Genomic DNA, 16,614 nt, shown 5'->3' with positions numbered 1-16,614 from the left:
AAGCTGTTTCTTTGAGTGACTATCACAGTTTTTATCGCTGCAGAAAACTTTCACATGCATGGTGCAACAGTGCCTTCATTACTCTTTTTCATTCCACAAACGTTAGAAATGCATGAACTTTGGAAAAGAAAGAAATGTAAACCTCTTGAGATTTCTGCATTATACTCAAATGCTGGGGGGGGGCAGTGTTTTCCTCTCTGAGGAGTCCTCAGCCCTTGTACTTTTGGCGAACGTGCTGACGATTGGTTGCTTCATTGATGTGCGATTGGGTGTGTTGGTCCTGCAGGTGAATGATTTTCGCCTCCCCTCCAAAACAACTCTGGGCAATTTCCCCCCATTTTATCAATTTGGAGTCCCAAAAAAGAGGAGGCGTCTTATACATGGGGACATCTTATACACGGAAAGATATGGTAGTTTTTGTGCTTCCCAATAGATCCTGTTCTGTTTCATTCCGCTGGACCCAAATTCATTTTCATGGAACCAAGCACTGACTTTTCTAGCCCTGAAGGTTCATCCTATAGCTGGTCACAATTTACTGTATTATAATCCCTCCAGACATGCATAGACCATATCAGTTTGTGAATCCTGTATGCAGTAGGCCATGCTCACTTCAAATAATTAAGGCATGGCTTGTTCTTCTTTAGAAATGTCCATTGTATTAAACAATATAAATACAGCAAATTTCCCCCATAATGAACTATCCTCATGAGGATACCTCTTGACAATGAATCCATAGAATTCATTTGCTTTCCCTTCAGCTAAATACATGCTGCCCTTTTCTTTCCCCAACAGGACATCTGGCACAAGGCACAATAAGCTCTGGTATGGCTCCTTAGCTCTTGTGACTCTCATTTTGTACTCCGTCGCTGTTGGAGCTCTGATTGTGATGGCTGTCTTTTACACACGTGCCGATGGCTGCAATTTTAACAAGATCCTGCTTGGCGTCAATGGCGGCTTGTGCTTGCTTATTTCAATGATAGCCATCTCGCCTTGTGTCCAAAACCGTAAGCAAGCTCTTTTGGTCTGGTATTACTTTAGCTGGAACTACTGTTGATTTCCTTGGCCGTAACTGAACCTCAATATATTTAGAAGTAGAATTTTGCCTGCGTTTTGGGACTTGTCTGTTTGTCACAGTCTCTGACCCAGCAGCTGAATTTCTGTTGTGTAAAATAATCCGCCAGCACCCACTGTCAATTCTAACGGCCCATCTGTATAAGCCTGCTGTATAGCCCCATCAGGTCACAGCACTGCTGTGGCTTACCTGCATGCATCAATTTGCCATATGTACTGAGAGGAAGGACTGTAGCTTAGTTGCAGAACACATCCTTGGCATGCAGAGGGTCCCTAGATCAATTCCTGGCATCTCCAGTTAAAAAAGGATTGGATAGCAGATGCTGTTAAATGCATATTTCTGAGAACCACTGCCATGCTGGACTAGAGGAATGAATAGGCAGCCTTCTAGAGGAATCTTTGCATTATTATTACTACTTATGGGTTGGAGCCAGACTAACAGCACAATCCAAACCCAAGATCCACCAGGATGTGCAAGCTTAGAGTAGGCAGATCTTGGCGGGATAGTGTAACTCTCTCAACCCAGCTGAACTGGAGCTAATCTGACTCAGTTGGCAGAATCTATGCTGGTGTAAAATCCCCAGAAAAGTTGATTCTTGGGTTGAGGCAAGGAGAGACTTAAGCCAACCTCTGTCAGCAGAACTTAGAGCACCAAAAAGGTTCGTGTAAATCAAACTCAATTTTAAAGGTTTGTTTTCCTTTTACCAGACTTAGGCTGCCTCAGCTCTTCTTCTAAACAAAATTTGGAATAGGGATAATTTACGCCATCCTAATTTAAGCCAGGATAAATTTTGCCAGCTTCCTGTGCTTACAATTACTTAATTAGTCATGCTTATAATAGACTCATCGAAATCAGTGAGACTTAAGTTAGTGATAGTTTCACAGAGGTTTTAAGTTCAATGCTCCTCTTGGCCATTTATGTCTTCTAAGACTTGCTTATCCATTTGAGTCTTTAATATCAAGCCTTTGGTGACAGAAAACATTCAGAGATGTAAATGAGTTAGGGTAACTCTGAATCCCCCTTCCCTTTTGACAGACCAGCTATGAGAGCAAATTGTATCGTGTCTTTTACTTGCCACTTTTGGAAAAATCTAATTCTAAAAATAAAATAAAAATCGCAGTAGGAGTTAGTGAGTTAGATCCAAAGCTTTTGTTAAAAAAGAAAAGATACATTTCCATTCTCTAAAAGCTTTTCAAAAATGTATTAAAACAATTATTACTAATAATATTCCTTTTTTTAACTTTAGGTCAGCCACATTCTGGCTTGCTGCAATCAGGCATTATCAGCTGCTATGTCATGTATCTCACCTTTTCATCTCTTTCAAGCAAACCACCAGAAACTAGTAAGTTTAGTTTGGATCAGGAATTATATGTGCATTTACACCAATGGCAATATAAAGGTCTCTGCTTCACTTGTTAGTATACTGTTGTAGTATTCATATCAGGACATGAATCTATCCTATATAGTTCAGGCTATGCCAGCCTTGCCTAGCCTGGTCTCCTATAACTCTCATCATCTCTGATAATTGGCCCTGTTGGTTGAGGCTGAAGGAAACTGTAGGCTTAACTATCTGGAAGGCACCAGGCTGGGGAAGGTTAATATATATATTTTAGCTTCAGCTGATACATAGAATGTAGAGTTTTCTTTGGTTTTATTTCTAGCAATTTAAAAAAAATGAAATACTTTAATGTTTTGTTTGGAAGATGTTATATGATTACTACTGGAGGGTTTATTTTTAGAATATGATGTGTCACTAACTCAAAAAAATGAGAAAGTATGTTTTGGGGGGTGTAGAACAGGCATGGGAAACCTATGGCCTTCCAGGTGTTGTTGGACTCCAACTGCCATCAAGGTCCCCAAGCAGCATGACCAATGGTCAGGGATGATGAGAATTGTAGTCCAACAACATCTAGAATGCTACAGTTTCCCACTCTTGGTGCAGAGTGTAATAGCTGGTTGTTGGGGTGAGTGGGGGAAAGTGATGCTTTTCAGACCTTGCCATTTAGTCAAGTGAAGAATGAATGAATGAATGCAGCAAACCGTAAAATAGAAAAGAACAGCAAGTTTAGCCTTTTCAGTAGTACACTGTGTTTCATTATGGATCATATATATTTTATTAATTTAAAAATACAGTTTTAGGATGTATCAAATCATATAACTGAAAGATAAAATGAGCCATGCCAATTGTGATTTTTTTCCCCCAAGTCCTAGATGAGAATCAGAAGAACATCACGATCTGTGTACCTGAATTTAGCCAGGGACTACAAACGGATGAAAACTTGGTGACTGGACTGGGTACTGCCATCCTGTTCTGCTGCATTTTATATTCTTGGTATGTCTTGAGTTGCAGTTGTAATGAAGTATTCAAGTAACTGAATAGAATTAGAAAACTTGCATCAGTCTACTTTATTTGGCCCTATAATCGGCAGGAGAGTCTTACTGGTGGTGCTGTCACTGGGTGCTGCCCAGTTTGTGCTGACCTATAGCAGGGCCTTCCTGGTGATGGTTCCCCATTTGTTGAATATCCCCCTTCCCCACTGTGAAATGCATCTTTCCATTGTGGTTAACATTAAAACATTCCTGTTCACCCAGGCATCTGATAGTTGATTGTTCCTGGCAATCTTAGCTGGTTTTAAATGCTTTTAAATGTTCTTAATGGTTTTAGTTGTTTTTATCTAATTGCCTTGTTTTGCTTTGTTGTTTCCTATCATGAGCTTCTCTGGGAGGATTGAGGGGGCAGAAATTTAACTAATAAATACTTCTGAGGGAGGTAGCAGTTATTATTTGGCACCAATTCAACATACAATTTGATGTCTGCTAAATGTAAATTGGCGTGTGTAAATTATGAAGCTACTATATAAGTGAACAGTAAGGCAGGGAGTCCCCATCTATATGCTTGGGTCAGTACAGAGGTACCATCCTAAAGAGATGATGATACAATCTTTGTAGTTTAATTAGAGTCCATTAAGAGGCCATATTATTGCTGGTATTCTAATAGAAATTATGGTACTAGAGTCAAAATGTTTACACAGTGCATAGAGATCCATCATACCAGTATTATGTAATCTTCCTAATAGTGTTTCTCTAGTACAACATGTACATTTTTTCCTTGCCTTGATGTAAGAGGGCATTTACATACTGTTTCTCTCAAAGAACATGAATGAGTGAAATAGGCTCTAAAGTAGTACAAAACCTGTAAAACTGAAGTTTTCTCCCACTAGAGTGGTCTTTACAAAATTTGAATGGTATGTCCTTTTGGTGTGTAGTATGTTGATTTTGAAGAAACACTAAACTGGTAAAATATCTGTCCCCTTCATCTCGAAACCTCTAGTGGAAGATTGATTAAACCTAAGTTCCTGTGGGAAGAGTATGTCTGCCGTGCTCATTCATATACAGATACAAGTTTTTACTGGGGCTGTGCACCAGATTCAGCTGGTCCCAGTGGCGTAGCGTGGGTTGTCAGCACCCGGGGCAAGGCAAGTAATTTGCGCCCCCTAACCCGTGGATTTGCGCCCCCTAACCCGTGGATTTGCCCTAACCCCAGATGTTGCGCCCGGTGCGGCCGGCCCCCCCTGCACCCCCCACGCTACGCCACTGGCTGGTCCAAACCAAATTAGACCAATTTGGGGGTATGTGGTTTTGGGTTGGACCACCTGGAGCAATGCAGAGCTGTTGGGTTGAAATAAACGGCAGACGAGTGGTGGGTATCATATGGGAGGCATCTCTCGAGCATGTCTCGGGGAGTCCCTTTTATTGAATATTACAGCATTGCCACATATGTGCTTGTTGCTGATTGGTTAACACAAGTACAAGGCAAAGGATTACAACATTGCCATTAATCATCAATAGATTAAAGGATGGGAAAGGGAACACAGAACTAGACAGGCATGGAAACCTCCTTATTAAACTATAACTAGTGATTGATATAACAAGACTTAATCTATTACTAGTGATTAATATACAGCATTCATCCATATATGTGGTCAACCAAGCACTAAGAACAGGTCAGACTAAGAACAAGTCAGAATGCAATGTTTTCATGAACTCATGGTGAACTGAACATTCTAGGGTGATATGCAGAAACAAAACTTTCCTTCACAGAGCTATCAGGAGTGAAGCATTGGGTGCAAAGACTGAAGGGGTCTGTTTTGCCAGTGTGTTCCTTGTTTTCTCTAAAGTCTGGCAAGCTATTAGGAAACACCATTTCTACAGAGGTTTCTGGTTGCAGCAGGAGTCTGTCTTCCCCAAAGGGTCAACTTCTATTAAACAATCCTTTTGGAGCTATCGGGCCTCCTCTGTTCCACTGAATTCATTTGGGACTAGTGCCTTCCAGAAATTATTCAACCTATTGTTAGAAAAGATGTCTCTTCAGCAAGGCTGCTTCTAAGAATGACGCATTCCCACTGATTAATTTCTGCTTTCCTGTTTGTGTCTAGCTTGACCTCAACAACACGTGCAAGCTCTGAAGCCCTGAGAGGAATATATGCCACACCAGAAACTGAAGTCAGTTAACATTTTTCTTTGTTCTGCAGTATGTCTCTTTCTGCCAAGTCCATGCACTCTCTCATGGAAAGTTCCATATGCTCCACACACACACACACATTTGCAGTTTCCTCATTAGCATTTACAAGATACTAGGTACAAGCATAACACATTCTTGTTCTGTGCAAAAACTCAGGGCTGTTTCAATATTATTGTAGAACACAATCGAACGTTGGCATAGTGGTGGTCACATTGAAGAAACTGCAAACTATACCTGTCTTTGCTCTGCAAGATGTTTTTAAGCTTTGGTACTTGAGCTTTCTCCTCATAAGTCACTGATATCAAGCTCTTGTTATCTTTTAAGAACTGTAGCCCCCACAAATCAGTTACAACCTGCTCCCCAAGTTCTCTCATGTGGCTAAAAGCTCCCAGGTTTATTTGCCTGGATCTCGCTGGGAAAGTCTCACTTGCTCAAACTTACTGTTCTTACCTTTAGAGCTGCTACCTTGGTGGTGTGATATCCCTCGCACTAAAGAAAAATCTTCTGCATAGCCAAACTTCCACATTACAGTGGTAACACATGTATGCAAATGTCAGTCATGTGGTTTGACCAGATTTTGTGTTTAGTTCTTATGCCAGTGTATAAGCAGTTGTGTAAGTTTCTAGGAGTTTCTGGTACTTAGCTGAAAATATGTTCAGGTAGTGCTGATCTCCAGTTGGAGGCAGGAACCTGAATTCAAGTGGTTATGCACAGGCTTAAGGAGAGTCATCTACACACAAAATTGCATATTTGCTTTGTTGTAATTGCACCTTCTTTTTAAAAAGTTTGTTGTGCAATTCAAACAACTGAGGCTCATCTGGCAAATAAACATACCTTCAGAAAGTATAAACAATGAGAGCGGGGAATCCTGTGTGCTTCAAAGTATGGGAGCTGCCTAGTCCTTGCTCCCCCATACACACACACAGTAGTGTGGTAGGGGGAGTGAGTGAAAATTGTTTTATAGCACGATCTGTCTACAGAAACTTGATTCATAGGATTTATGCACTAGTTCATTTTTAATGTGTGGCATGTTACACTGGAACGACCTGTGGAGCAGCAATTAATGTATTTTTAAAAATGGAATAATCTGAAGTGACAAAACTGGTCCAGTGTTCATTGTGGCGATGTCAAGTCTATACAGTAGCTGGTCCACAATGTCACATTATAGCATAGTTTTTAACTGGTGCACATTGCTCAAATGTTCCCGAGTTACTCCTCCCTTACTAACCCTTTCCTGCCCTGGGCAGGCTGGTTACATGTGAACTAGCACTTAGGGTTTGTTTCCCTCAAACAAGCCATGATTGGAAAGCCGAGGTTTGCTTTAAAATAAATTGTGGTTTAATGTGACTTGTGAACCAGTTCAGCATGCCAGATGTTCCCAGTGTAGATCAAATATGTTTGGAGTGACCAACTTCCTCTGATCCTTATTAAACATTTAATGCAAAAATCTCAGGTTTGTTGTGCTAATAGAAGTTCTGAAAGCATGTAAAGTTAGAATAGTTTCAGATGGCAGCCAAAGTACAGTACTTCAAAGAAATGACAGCTCCTTGTGTGGGGCTTTGGCAGAAATGTAGCTGGCTTAGTTCTTGCCATCGCTATGCTGCCAGTTTTGTTCTAGCTAGTTCGTTTGGACTAGCAACAGTCTGAAATGTTGGCCATGTGATTTAGCACGCCTGTCACTTGCAAGCAGCACTGTCAGGGAGCGCTCTTAAGTGTGTTGATTCTCCTTTTGCTGAGTGAGAGACAACACAGATGGATTCTGTCTGGGACGAGAGTCCAAGCTGCATGAGAGAGCTGTACTAAAGTGGAGCATAATAGAATTACTTTTAGATCATTTGCTCTTAAAGAATGCTACAAGAACCATTGCATAGTAACATAAAGAAAAGGGTAGCAGCAGGCAGCTTATTGTGCGCTTCATTCTTCCCCATGACAGAAGGGCTTTTGTCTCCTGATTAGAAATGTAAACATAATTCTTCAGCTGCATCTGTTAAATAGGAAGCCTTTCTTGCATCTAAACTATAGACTGTTACCCACATTATGGAGAGCTCTTGGCATGCATGGCAACATTGCTAATTGGATCTCTCAAGAATTTGCAAGGCTTGAATGTCTGATAAATCTAACCATATATGTTGCCGTCTTAGACAACTGGAAGGCAAAAACTAGAGCAATTATCAAAAGTGTTTTAAATTTTAAACTCAAACGGTTATGGAAGCAATGCACAGAATTGAATTCCTACCTCAATAGCATTCATTGAAAGTATTTTGCCTGTGCCTGTGTCAGACTTAAGCATTCAACCATGTGGTCAAAGGAAATTTTTTTTTTTTTATGTAGGTTAATGGCAAATAAAGCAACATTCCTGTGCTGCCTGGAAAAATAATAATTTGTTTATAATATCGCAATGTGGTGCTTTTTGCATTTTTAAAGAATTGTGTTTCTCAGTGTACCTCTTTTACCCAATCTCAGGAGAAATCCAAAATACTCTCTCACTTTTTAACTATTTCATTATACTGTGTTACTTTCAAAAATCTGTGCATTTATCATAACATTTGTATGTGTAATTTTTCCCCTATATGAATTCTTGGTTTCCTGCCATCACCATTACTGAAGTCTTGCTAAATATCAAGTAGTCTAAATTTATTTTTTGTTGTTTTGATTGAAAGCCCCTGATGTTTCTGCATGTTTAATTGTTTCTGTCCTGGTAAATGTAGCTTTCTCTTGTTTTCTGTATTTATGGTATAGGTGGCTCGCTGCTGTTTCTGCTGTACTCCTGCTGAAGATGGTAGGAATTCATTCTTTCATGCAACTCTACTTCCATAGTGATACATACAGTGGTACCTCGGGTTAAATACTTAATTTGTTCCGGAGGTCCGTTCTTAACCCGAAACTGTTCTTAATCTGAAGCACCACTTTAGCTAATGGGGCCTCCTGCTGCTGTCATGCGGCTGGAGCACGATTTCTGTTCTCATCCTGAAGCAAAGTTCTTAACCCGAGGTCTATTTCTGGGTTAGCAGAGTCTGTAACCTGAAGCGTATGTAACCCGAGGTACCACTGTACTACCTTGAAAAGGGGAGTGGGCTGCTTGTGTTTGTAGACCTCTTCTTACCTTTTTGTGTAGTGTTTCGTTTTTTTTACATTGGAATGGACATTTCTCCCTAACTAGCGCATGCTTTCTCTTGCGAGGAGAGGGATGCAAGAATAGATAGGAAAGCTGTGGGGGCAGGGCATCCATTTCTCCGCCCCTTTTTGATGCATAGAGACAGTTCAGTAAGAGGTAGTCAAAGTGTTTTCCCTGACGCATTCTGAGAACTTTCTGCACTTAGTAAATGGCAACAGCCAAACGATCCTTGGAATAGGAAGAGAGAGGTTGTGTGTGATTTGCCCAGTAAACCCAAGAATGCCAGCGATACAAATAGCTGTGTGACATGTTCTGCTCAGAGCTAAAGGCTGTTTACTCCAAATGTTGGCATAGGGCAACACTGTAAGAAACCTTAAATGCATGTAAAACACTTGTAAAGCCAAAGACGCATAGATATTATGGAACACTTTCTATCGAAGTGCATTCCGTCTTCTCAAAGGGTGGGTTATTTTTATTTTACTTTTTAGATTTTGCTATGGTGTGCGGGGAAAGTAGATATGTATAACTACAGGGAAGAGAGTCGTGCAACTTAAAATAACAGTTGCAACCACAGGGATGTTAATTACAGGCACTGCTTTTCAAAGAGAGAGAACATCTGTGGATGGAAAATGGCATAGTTCTTTTCTTGCTTATGCGTTGGTGTGGTGCATATAGTAAGAGATTCAACTCCTGTTTTGACTTGTTCTGTTCAAACCATACTCATTCTAACGTCGCTTGCTCTGTTCCCAAATAGTTCTATCTCCCAGTGATTCATGCTGGAGAGTGGGAAGAGGACGAGCACATTACAGCTGCCCCATCCAGTTTTGTTGCGAGCTTTGTTTTTTTTTCTGCAATACTCATAGTGCGCAAGCTCTCCTGAATGGGGAACTATATATAGCATGTGATTGTGTAAAGTTTCATGATAGCTGCAGTAATTTAATTGTTTGGGAAATTCCCAACCTTGCCTTTCTGAGGAGCATGTACCGTATTTTTCGCTCTATAAGATGCACCAGACCATAAAACGCACCTAGGTTTTGGAAGAGGAAAACAAGAAAAAAAATATTCTGAATCCCAGAAGCCAGAACAGCAAGAGGGATCGCTGCGCAGCGAAAGCAGCAATCTCTCTTGCTGTTCTGGCTTCTGGGATAGTTGTGCAGCCTGCATTCGCTCCATAAGACACACACACATTTCCCCTTACTTTTTAGGAGGGAAAAAGTGAGTCTTATAGATCAAAAAATACGGTAAGTTTGTAAGAAAAGGTTGCTTTTGTGGGCTATGACTCATAGCTTTTGAGAGTCCCCGATAGGCACTCAAGTAGCAACAAGCCCCTCTTCCTATAGCTCCAGGCAATTGTTTCCAGAGGTCCAGATACTACAGTACAAAATGTGTGAAGAGCATCATTTTCCAAAGGGATTGCACTTGAATAAGTTGCAGGTTTTGCTGGCAGGGCAGGGCCTTACTCATATTGGGCCACAGAACAGAAATATTTTTTTCTGGCAAAAACTGTATTTCATACATATTCTATTCATTAACTGTGCTGTTTGCATGCATTCTCTTCTCTGAAATCTGTTCCCGGGTACCAACAGTAACTTACGATGCTGTGTTGAATCTGGGAAGATGAACTGAGTACCAGGCACTGGAAGCTCTTGTCACCATAAATTGACAAATAAATGCTTCAAGCAGAGAAAGGCAATAGCTCAGTGATAGAGCATAGCATTTGCATGCAAAGGTTCCCAGGTTCAGTTATTTTAGCCCCCCAATCAGACTGGCAAAGGCTTCGCCATTCTAGTGGAAGCCTCCCTTGGATCCTAGTTCCCTCTGCTTACAACTGCAGGTCTCCATTGTTCTCACAATATGACATTACCTCAAAATCATTTGATCTCCAGCCTGACAGCAGTGTGCCTGCTTAGCCTTCACATCAAGCTATAGACTTGGTTCTCTTTTATTTTTGCTCCCCTGCACTTTATGTCTCCTCCTCAGCCTCGGTTGTGCTTATTTCACCTGTCCAGAAGTTTGAAGTTCCCACATTCCACCTTCAGTAGGGAGCTTTTACCTCCATAAGAAGCACATGTCACACAACTGCAAGTTACTTTGGAAAATCCACTAGTGGGAGTTTTACCGTTAGCTGAATGACACTGTTGGATACAAGCCAATGTAATCTTCAGTTACATTGTACAATGAATATTGCAGAAGACAAAGCAGACAAAATATACCAATTACTCTCAGACAGGAAAACTGAGTCAACAGTAATGAACTCACACCTTTGAGTTCATTTGAACCCAAAGCCCTGCCATAATAGAAAGATCTTTAGTTTTATATCTTTTCATATCAGGAAGGAGCCAAACAAACATTCTCAGTTAGAACATTTCTTAAATTAAAATGCAACTTTTCCCCTTGGTTACATTCAGTACCTTGATTCTTCCTGGCCCAGAATAACAATGCCAGTGTCTTCCTTAGGAAAGTCCATATTAAATATAATTAATTTCCCAAAGACTATAATAAGTGCTTATGGAATGCTTGTGTTTTTGTATGACCTGAAAGATGAGTGTTCTTCCTAAAATGACATTCTGCTTGTTTTTCAAAGTAAATGGGTGGTGTTGAAGATTTAGTCCTGAACCAAATCTTAACATTTTTCTTATATGTGTTTGGTTTCACAGCAGATGTTGAAGAGCCTATTGGCAGAAAGAGTGGTCAGAGAGTAATATATGATGAAAAGAAAGGGACTGTATACAGCTATGCTTATTTCCACTTTGTGTTCTTCCTGGCTTCTCTCTATGTGATGATGACGGTCACCCACTGGTTTCAGTAAGTCACATTCTTGGAGTAAAGGGTTATAGCACTGAGTTGGTATGCTACCATAGTGGCTTGGTGCTAAACAGGATATTCCTGGCTAAATCTCAGCTTACCCACAAACCTACTTTGTCTTAGTCTCACCCCTCTGATTCCCTGCCGTATGGGGCTAATAATACTGGCCTGTCTTACAAGGCTGTTGTGAAGATTAATATGTAATTGAGTAATATATATGCAGCACTTGAAATCCACAATATAAATTATAACCATTGTTTTGTGTTATGTGTATTTAATATCCTGTCCTTGGTGAAGTTAGCTTGTCTTGATTTGAATGGTGATAAACTTAGCTTACATTTGAACATGTCAAAGCACTGCAACACGTGAATGAAACTGTTGAACTTCTAACAAAAATATGCAACTTAATAACATCAGTTTCATTTCCAGAAGACTGAAGATTAACCAATGTGATACAGATTAAAAATATGTTAAGGGGCAGGAAATAAGTAAATTGCATGACCCACCAGTCTAATTTCTGGCCCTGTTAAATTGGTTAAATTATTAAGCATGAGTAAGAGTGCAATCCAAGAACCTTTTCCTGAAGTAAGCCCCATTGAATTCAGAACATTTCTGAGTAAATATCCATAGGGTTGCACTGTAGCTAGAATGATTAAACAAAGAATAATGAAATGAACCTTGCAGAAGATGAAATTCTTTATTGAAATTGCACCTCACTTTTCTCAGCGTGGCTTCTGCAAAACGAAGTCCTGCCTTATCAGCCTTTTATAATAACAACAAATGGGTTAGCCAACTCATTTACACCCATCTCTTATTTTTATCTTTCTAGTTATGAAAGTGCTGCAATTGAAAAATTCTTTGCTGGAACCTGGTCAATATTCTGGATTAAGATGGCTTCCTGTTGGGTGTGTGTCCTCCTCTACGTTTGGACTCTTCTGGCTCCTTTCTGCTGCCCAACTAGAGAATTCTCGGTGTGAAGCTGTTTCTGGTACAAGTCCATCAGCTTAGGGAATGGCAAAATAAATCTGAGTACTAGCTATCCTAACCTTGATGTTTAGGATACTACATTAACTCTTATGAAATCACACATGTAGAGTCTGGTTTTGAAAACTTATTTACATTACGTGAATTAAGAGAGCCTGGAGAACAAGTTTAGTTAAAAGTGGCACTTCAGTCTGGAAGTCAAAAGTTCTGGATTCTCTTAAACATAATTGGTGATAAGACTGATGCTGACATGTTACAGTCCTGGCAGACATTGATCCCCACTTTTTTTGTTGACAAAGAAACCAAACCCGTAGATTACAAAATTACAAAATGGAACTTAAAACTTCACTGAGATGAAGATGTTGTCCTGGGTGGGAACAACATCAGCTTGAGGGTTTTTTTTCCCTCTATTAGATGCTCATAGTAAATTATTGGAAATGTAGATTGTGGGTGAAAAGGATTTGTGGGTATAGAAATATTTATTTATGCTATTAATGAAAGGCACCTTTATGAATCACTGGGTGACATGATGTAGAATCTGAAAACCTGACTGGGATGCAAGACACTGTAAAGGTTGGTGCAATTGAAAGTTGTTATGAGTCACTCTGGGAGTGAATGCATCTAATAAAATATTCAGAACAGAAGCAGTGAGCAACAAAATACAAATCTGCCTATAGGTAGCCTAGTAAGTCTGGAGAGTTTCCTTTTTTTTGCAGGGGTTGTTAAGAGTCTACAATGTGTAAACTTATTTAAAACTGTGATCTAATAGAGTTTAAGAAATCAGGTAAATACTTATATTGTAAAGTAGCCGTACCCTGAAAAATAATCGGGAATGTTCAGAATTTGTTTACAGAAGTTTCTTTTTTTAAAAAATAATCCATCACGTTTTTGATCCCAGATTTCATCCCTAAATACGTTTTGATGTGATTATTTTATATCAATTATGGGTAGAGGATTACAAGGAGACAAAGCAAATTTAACTCATTGTAATATCAACGTTCTAACTTCTATTTCCCATGTATACCAAAGTCCGCTTAGTGAGTCTTTCTTTACTAGGATCAGAACTAACTTTTTGCAAGCCCTTATATGTGGGTGGAGGAATGTTGCAAGAGAAAACTATTGGGTCATAACTATTTAGTGCACAAAGCCTGCAATCCTATACACACTTACCTGGAAGTAAGAGCCATATAATAAAATAGGACTAGATTCTGAGTAACCATGCCTCAAATTGCGCTGTGTACTATTTTAATCATGAACGAAAGGGCATGCATGCTTCAAATATTAGCATATTGCTTTTTAGATTTATTTTAATGTTAATGCATGCCAATGTCACCAATGAAAATTAATGGCAGTAATTTAAGTAGTAACATTCTGCTAACTGTGAGGTTAGCTGTGGTATCTCAGCTGCCATGTTCCAGTAAGTTGTTTTGTTTAAAAAAGCAAATCAATGTAGTTCAATTGTTAAAACAAAAGGTGCATGAGTAGTGGTTGTGTGGCCCACCTAGGAAATGCTCTAATGCTTTGGCTATTGTATTAACTTGCAACAGCTGCTTTTGCTTAATATTTCCTGATAATTGGAGATGGCAGCCATCTGTCATTGACAGAGGGGTGCTGCTTTTCAGAGTAATGAAGACTCCTTAAACTTCAATTCCAAGGTTTGAACCAACAGATATGCTCACTTTTCCTGTTTTATCTTGCTTAGTTGTTTACTTATTCCCCCCCCCCACTAGTTTATGCAGGGCTTAGTGAATTCTATAGGGCTGGTTGGCATGCATATATAGAGGAGCTGCATGTTACCAGGGCTTTGTTGATTGAGCATTCTGAAGCAGAAAGCATCAGCAAAATCCTAAAGCAGCTTAATAGGAGAAATTGATCCAATCAGGGGAAGCTCAGTTTTCACTAGCCAGATCTTTGAGGCACCTGGTTTTACTGTAATGAATTCAGCTTCTGTGTTTAAAGCTAGGGTAGCTAACCTGTTGGACTCTACCTCCCATGGGGACCAGCTGGCCTGGCCCACAGGCAGGGATGATTGGTCTTGCAGGATCTGGAGGGCCAAAGGGTAGCAACCCTTGGTTTAAAGAGAGTGATAACCTGCTTTGGAACACCAGTCTCCATGTTTCCTCAGATTACTTGAGAACTTGTTATTCTCTAATCAAACAGAACAGCATTTGCTGTATCAAGCAAGCCTTTTCTAATTGATGCTACTTTAATTAAGTTCTGGATATTGGACCACTGTGAACCCCTAGATGTCCTCAGTCTCTTTATATTGAATGTTCTTGAAATTTTTATGGGGCTTTTATTCTCTCAAATCTTTGAGAGTGGTACACACAATGGAAGAGTTTTAAGGCTTATTAGACAGCATAGTGTCTTGCCTTTTGAGTGTGCTTAAAAAGGCAGCTGGGATAAGCTCAGGAAGAGGAAATGGTGCTACTGTTTAAAAGTGACCTTTATCATCTCCAGGACTTGCTAGAATAATTCCTTGGAGACTTCACTAGCCTCTGTATTCTGATGTTTGGAGAGAGAGAGAAATGAACCCTTTAATGAAACAATAGCAAAGACATATGTAAACTGCAAATGGCAAAGACATGTAAAATGCTGGTGCTCAAATATGACCCTGTGAAAGGGAACCCCAGGGACCATTTAAAAATGTACTGAATTTCTTACACTACTGACTCCTTTCCTTACTTAATGTGTCTTTGTACTTTATAATCTGAAGAACAGCACTCAAAAGAAGAATGCTTCATGCATAAAGATGAGTCTAAAGGAGACACAATTATGTCCAATTGTTTACAATCCTTTTATTGTGCGATAACAGAGTTGGCATGTTGGGTTTTTCCACGTGGCTTTTAAAGGCCTTAAATCCACTGACCTTACTAATAACCATGACTAACAATGCAGCTCACACTATCCAGCATCTATTTGTGCTACTAAGTGCTTTATCACGAAATTATAACTGAGAAAAAATGTTATATATATATATCTCCTGGATTCTCTTAAATCCTATTCAGTTGACGTTTCCTGTAAAATCAGTGTGTGATAACTCGTAATTCACAAGTCATTTAAACAAGATTTGCAAAAACTACATTGTCAAATTTGAAATCTTTCTAGCATTGAAATGCCCACTTTAAAGAACTGTTTAGTTTGGGTTACTGCAGCACTCAGACCACCTGCTTTTGCCAAAAAAATCTCCTACAGAAATTAAGAATATTGTTAAAAGGTAGAGGAAAATCCATTAAACGTCCACAATAAACCTTATGTTTTATTTTACTGTGTGTGAAATAAACTATTACCGTAAATGTTTCTTGGCAGTGTTTGAAAGCAAAGAAAGTGTGGGGCACAATCTGTTGGGAAGATCTCTTGTACAAGCTGTTGACGCGAATGGCAGCTGTGCAGGAGCTCAGATTCCAGTCTGTACCCATTCATTTCAATAAGGCTTCCACACAAAACTTCCTGGTGGAGTTGTAACCAAGCAGCCCATGCTCTCTCCAAATGTACCGCCAACTTTTAATATCCTAACTCTCTTAAGTGTTCCTTTTATATATTTTTATCTGCAATGTTTTTTCATGTCAGTTTTAAGGAATGAATTAAGAATAGAACATAATTCATAATGGGTTTTTTAAATATTGTCAATTTTTAAAGTTTTTTTATACAATATTGTTCTTTTTTCAATTTCGGGGAGGAGGGAGTTGAGAATTGTAGCTCAAAGAGTTTACCGTTTGAGTCATGTAACTTGTAGCAGTTTTAAGACTATATGGATTTGTGGGTTTTTTAGTTGTTTGAGAGAAATCTTAAGTGTAAAACAAGCATTGCGTATGGTTTTTAAAGCATTTTGTTGGGTTTTCTAGGAATATTGAAAAAGTATTATAGATGTAATTGTTTAACTGGCCAATAAAGTATCCTTTGTTTAAAATTGCAATGGAGTTTTTTTTTTCCTTTTAACGTCTCCTCCAGACTGTATGTATTTTATGGGACCCATACTGGAAATTTAGGTTTGAGCAAATGAAGTAGGTGAGAATGCTCTTACCCTGGCATAACAAACCCCCACCCATCTTCCCTCCCTCCACCCCTTCTTTTTTTTCCCCTCCCCCTAATGTCTCAACAAATGAAACGGATCTG

The 16,614-nt window shown here is 39.4% G+C and overlaps 1 protein-coding gene across 2 annotated transcripts in view; it reads left to right on the top strand.

The window, feature by feature from the left end:
• SERINC5 (serine incorporator 5) overlaps positions 1 to 16,414 on the top strand; it is a 46,188-nt gene extending 29,774 nt beyond the window's left edge. Inside the window, exons 6-12 of one of the 2 annotated variants that reach the window (XM_081880775.1) lie at positions 793 to 1,004; positions 2,319 to 2,414; positions 3,278 to 3,404; positions 5,509 to 5,575; positions 8,334 to 8,373; positions 11,370 to 11,514; positions 12,344 to 16,414. In XM_081880775.1, coding sequence (XP_081736901.1) covers positions 793 to 1,004; positions 2,319 to 2,414; positions 3,278 to 3,404; positions 5,509 to 5,575; positions 8,334 to 8,373; positions 11,370 to 11,514; positions 12,344 to 12,491 — 835 coding nt within the window. In that variant the 3' untranslated portion in view covers positions 12,492 to 16,414. Of the gene's footprint in view, positions 1 to 792; positions 1,005 to 2,318; positions 2,415 to 3,277; positions 3,405 to 5,508; positions 5,576 to 8,333; positions 8,374 to 11,366; positions 11,515 to 12,343 lie in introns of both variants that reach the window. The other variant, XM_081880774.1, reaches the window with a different exon arrangement.
• Positions 16,415 to 16,614: the final 200 nt, after the last annotated feature.

This window comes from Podarcis erhardii, assembly GCF_964252035.2.
Source record: "Podarcis erhardii genome assembly, chromosome: 11".
Taxonomy (NCBI): Eukaryota; Metazoa; Chordata; class Lepidosauria; order Squamata; family Lacertidae; genus Podarcis; species Podarcis erhardii.
The sequence above is the reverse complement of the archived record's forward strand: the minus strand, read 5'-3'. Positions and strand labels throughout refer to the sequence as shown.